Raw genomic sequence first — 4,454 nt, 5'->3', positions numbered from 1 at the left:
CTTACAGGGCTAACGAGCTCCATCTGCCCGGGGAGTGTCCTAACCGGGATTCGAACCCAGATCTCAGCGTTGATAACGCTGTGGTTTAGCCACTGCACCACCAGGGACACTCAATGCCAAGAATAAGAAATAAACCAACCACTTGTAGCTTAGGAAATAGCCCTGTTGCAGTTAGAAAGTTTCAGAACAGGGTTACAGATCAGTTTTATAACATCATTTATGTTGGCTGGTGTGGCTATATTCTATCTTCCCAATACTGAAAGCCCACATAGTCTCTTTCACTGTCTAAACTTTCTCAGAGACATGGAATATATAAGCTATGGTAAAATACATATAGACAATAAAACAGGATGCAGTAGCATTTTGAAGAAGGCACAGTCAGGTTGTTAAAAGACTCCAAGTCTAGAAAACCTAAAACAAATGCATTCTGGGAGTGAAAAGTACTAAAGAATCTCACAGATTAGCATTGGCAGGTAGATACGAGGGTGCAAAATAAATGTGTCAGCGATTTAGACACATACTTCAGAGTTAGTCAAGCTGAAGTAAATTATACTCTACAGAGGCCCGCTCTAAAATGCAGATTTAATAGTATTATCTGAACTGTGCAGTTGTCTCATAAGTAACAAGCTCAGCAGCTGCAGTCTGCACTGCAACCTCAGATCTATTGATGCATAAACTGTTTTCTATAAAGTACCTGTGAAAACTAATGAAGTTAAAGCTCATTTTGCCTGCTCTAGTGAAATGGTCTAAAAATGTCCAGTTATATTGGGAGCCTTTAATACAACTAATGTTCTGACTGCAACTAGCACTTTTGATGTCATATCATACAGATTTACTCCAAAGCTTTCTTGGCAAAGTGTAGCATTGCCCTGGAGTGTTGGATTTAAAAAAAAAAAAAAAAATCTGCAGGGTTGCTCTGTGCTATCACTACTTGGCCTTAGATGAGCGAAGATGGTTTCTATGGAAGTCCAGAACAGCATGCCATGTCTGTGGCAAACAGAAAGTTTTTTAACACTGATGAAGTAGTAAGACTTGGAATTGGCCTGTATTAATGGTTTCTAAAAGACAACAAACATTTTTATTCTTTGGGAACAAGAAACATTGGGACTTACTTAAGAAGAAAGAACAAGGTCCAAAAAGTGGCAGGAATGGTGTTGGCTTGAGAGGCCCAGAGAACTGCCACGTGGGTCTTTGCTTTTTCCATGTCATCGAAGGTTGACAGAGTGTCGTTCAGGAACATGCGGAGGGTGACAAGCTCAGAGAGGTTGTCCCTTTTCAGGAGGTTCTTGTGGAGGAGTGCCTCTCCCAGCTTCTCTCGTGCGCTGTAGGCACTCTTGAAGAGGTGGATGGGCAGCCCTGCCACAAGGGCTGGAAAAATCCTATCAAATTCCTTGAAGTTTTCAAGGGCATTTAGGATACGAGCTCTCTCAGTTTCCTGCTTTGGTGACAGGTTTTTGTCATTATTTGAATTAAATTCTTTACCAAAAAGTGTTAAAAAGCCAGACTCAAACATCACCTGGCAACAGAACGTATAAAGTCCTTCTGTCACCCAGGTATTAGACTGAAGTTTAGGTGTTCTTGACTGCAGCATGACGTACTGTAGGTTTTCCATCATTGCTTCAATGAGGGCATCTAGGGCATTGCCTTGGAGGGTTCTAATGAAAGTCTGATGAAAATTTTCAGTGGTGTTTCCCTCAGCTGGGTCAATGCTACCATGCCCAAAAGCCTGTCACAAAATAAATTGTATGCGTGATAAGTAAGGCTTGTTATAACCTTGATGATAAAGTCTAACAGAAACGAAAGACAAAGTATAACTTCACAGCTTAACAGAAGAAAGCATACATAATAAGGCCTATTAATACTAGAACTGATACTTTCTCAGTGATCCACAGCAGTAAAGCAGCCAATAAAAATAGATTCAAATAGATGCTTACAGATAAATGGTATGGTTACCTAGACTTTCATTCAGCTGCCACATCAACAGGAGCCTTTTTGCTTACTTCCACAGCAGTTCGACTGAGCTCCTATTGTGGTGCATAATTTTTTAAGGCATTTAGACCAAAACTTCCAAAGTAGTGAGAACCTCCTGAAGGTTTCAGATTCAGCAAGATATATTATCATTTTGCAGATGGTGCTAATTGTGTTTCTGCTTTAACAATTTGGGATACTAGGCTGCTAAATAATGTACAGTCTTAGACAATCCAAATCATTGCAAATTATCTTTTCCACTAAGGAAAGGGAAAAAAGACCACAATGTTTTAAACCAGTAAAAGGGCAGAAATGTGAAACCAGTTCTATTTCAAAGGCATAGTTATGCTCATAAGAGCTAACTGGGTATGTCAGCAGATACTTTTCATGTTAGGTATTAAAACCAGCAGTACCTTGGCAGAAGTAGCAAAATGGAACTTCTTCCAGTCCAAATATTTTCCCTGGCGCATCAATGCAGAGTATGATAAAGGGTCAGTGAGGAAATGAATGTATTTCCCTGCTACATGGCAAGTGAAGATGTGGCCATGCTTCTTCTGCTTTTCTTTGAGGAATTCAAGAGGGTTGGCACCAAACTGCAAGGCACAGCCCAGGTACGGAAGGAATCCATTTTCAAGTGGTGGCTCACCTTGTCGCCTACAAAACACAAACAAAAGCTGCATTTATAAGTCTGTACAAAGATCTCTTCTCCAGGACTACCAGGTAAGTCAAATACTGCTGCTAGGCTTTTTGTAATGTAAAAAAATGAGAAAAAAATCCCAAATAAATAGTATTTTAACAAATATTTTTCTCCTTTAATGGCTAAGCCTATTGTTAGGTCTATTCTATGTAAGAAAGTACAACTTTAACAGCCTGTACCATTAATAAACATATTAAAACACAGTTTGATTATGCCATCTTTCTTTTCCCTATATCAGAAGTGTATTTTTCACCTGTTTAAATGTAAAATTGTTGCTATATATACATATACAGAGTTATGCAATTGTCACATTAATAAATAATGGATCACGTTAATATTGTCTGACATATTTTTGGGCAGTGGTATCCACGATTTCATTTGAATACCAAATGGAATAGCTTTTTAGTGCAGAAATGTTCTTATTATTGGCATATTCCATTACTGGGCCAGACCTTTCTGAAAATAGTGAGAATTTTGCTATGATCTTCAGTAAGCATAAAAGTATCATCAAGCACATTCTTTAAATTGATGGATATGCTTAAATGATTTTATTTTCTGAGTCAGAAAACTACTTTCCTACATAAGGACATCATGGCTGCGAAAATAACTTTCACATAGTACTTTAGCTTTTCCAGTAAATTATTAATGATTATTATATGAATACATAATATAAATATATAATTAGATATAAGTATTAGCTGTGATTACAATACAGGTAAAACTATAGTCCAGAACTTTAGGAAATCAGAACATGCATATTCATATTTTAATTACTTCATTTATGCATAGATTAATATCTACAGCTACCTCTATGCGTTACTATACTATTATTATAAAGTTCATACAAAAAATTCTATTGTACCATAAATCTATCAAAAGCCCAAACTACAGCATTGCCTATGCCATCCTGCATCTGTGCATCTGAAAGTCTTAGGACTACAGTTCTATTTGTTATGTACACGGTATATTTGACACAAATAAAGGATAGGTACACTGAGATGCATGTACAAATAGATTCCTTACCTTCTTCTCCTTCCTAGAAGAAAACAAAATGCACAACAGAGTATTATTGCTGTTCCCCAGATCCAGGATGCTAGGAACATTTCTGGTAATGCCCAAAAAACTTCCAAGGGGAAAACTGGTAACTACCAGTATGGCAGGAGAGGTGACTGAGAATGACAAACAAGGCAGGTCAAGATTTATATACAGTGGGTGCACCACTGAACCTGATGGCACCGAATCAACCTAGAAGCTATTGATTAACCATTTCTGGAGAGAGCTTGTTCTGTCTCTGTTCTGGCACCTTTCTGCAGTGATCTTCGCTGGATTGATGCAGACAGTTGCAGATCTGGCCTTGAGCTGATGTCACATATCAGTAGCGGTTCCAAAGTAACCACACAGCTGTAATAGTTGATAATGTGAAGGTCAGTCAGGTGTATTTTGATTAATCCTGCAGATTTACCAATTGCAGTTTATGGTTCAAGTTTAGCAATATATGAAATGGCTACTGACCACTGTCCAGAAGGTTCAGACTGGGATAACTGGTGACTGCAGTTTGTGCTGTCCTTCAGCTGCCAGCCTGTTCCCCCTCCCTTCTCCTTCTTGTGGACTGGCCTGGCTCTGGTGTGCCACTGCAAGAGGGAACAGCAGGGTTCAGCTGTTGGGTAAAGGGATGGCTGCGGAGGTGGCCTCACTTCCTCTAGTAACATTTATCTAAATGTTAGGAAAAAAAAAACGGGCTTTCACAGAATCATAGAATGAATCATAGAATCACAGAATGTTTTGGCTT

General features: G+C 38.7%; 1 protein-coding gene across 1 annotated transcript in view; it reads right to left on the bottom strand.

The window, feature by feature from the left end:
- The window catches only part of LOC114061871 (cholesterol 7-alpha-monooxygenase), a 7,337-nt gene extending 3,471 nt beyond the window's left edge, over window positions 1-3,866 (bottom strand). The window contains exons 1-3 of the mRNA XM_027892740.1: window positions 3,689-3,866; window positions 2,382-2,622; window positions 1,113-1,726 (exon numbers count right to left, since the gene is read on the bottom strand). Of these exons, the coding sequence (XP_027748541.1) occupies window positions 1,113-1,726; window positions 2,382-2,622; window positions 3,689-3,768 (935 nt within the window). The 5' untranslated portion in view covers window positions 3,769-3,866. The remainder of the gene's footprint in view (window positions 1-1,112; window positions 1,727-2,381; window positions 2,623-3,688) is intronic.
- Between the last annotated feature and the right edge of the window lie 588 nt (window positions 3,867-4,454).

Source organism: Empidonax traillii, unplaced genomic scaffold (genome assembly GCF_003031625.1).
Source record: "Empidonax traillii isolate 1590-97213 ecotype Southwest subspecies unplaced genomic scaffold, ASM303162v1 scaffold365:size559728, whole genome shotgun sequence".
NCBI classification, from domain to species: domain Eukaryota; kingdom Metazoa; phylum Chordata; class Aves; order Passeriformes; family Tyrannidae; genus Empidonax; species Empidonax traillii.
The sequence above is the reverse complement of the archived record's forward strand: the minus strand, read 5'-3'. Positions and strand labels throughout refer to the sequence as shown.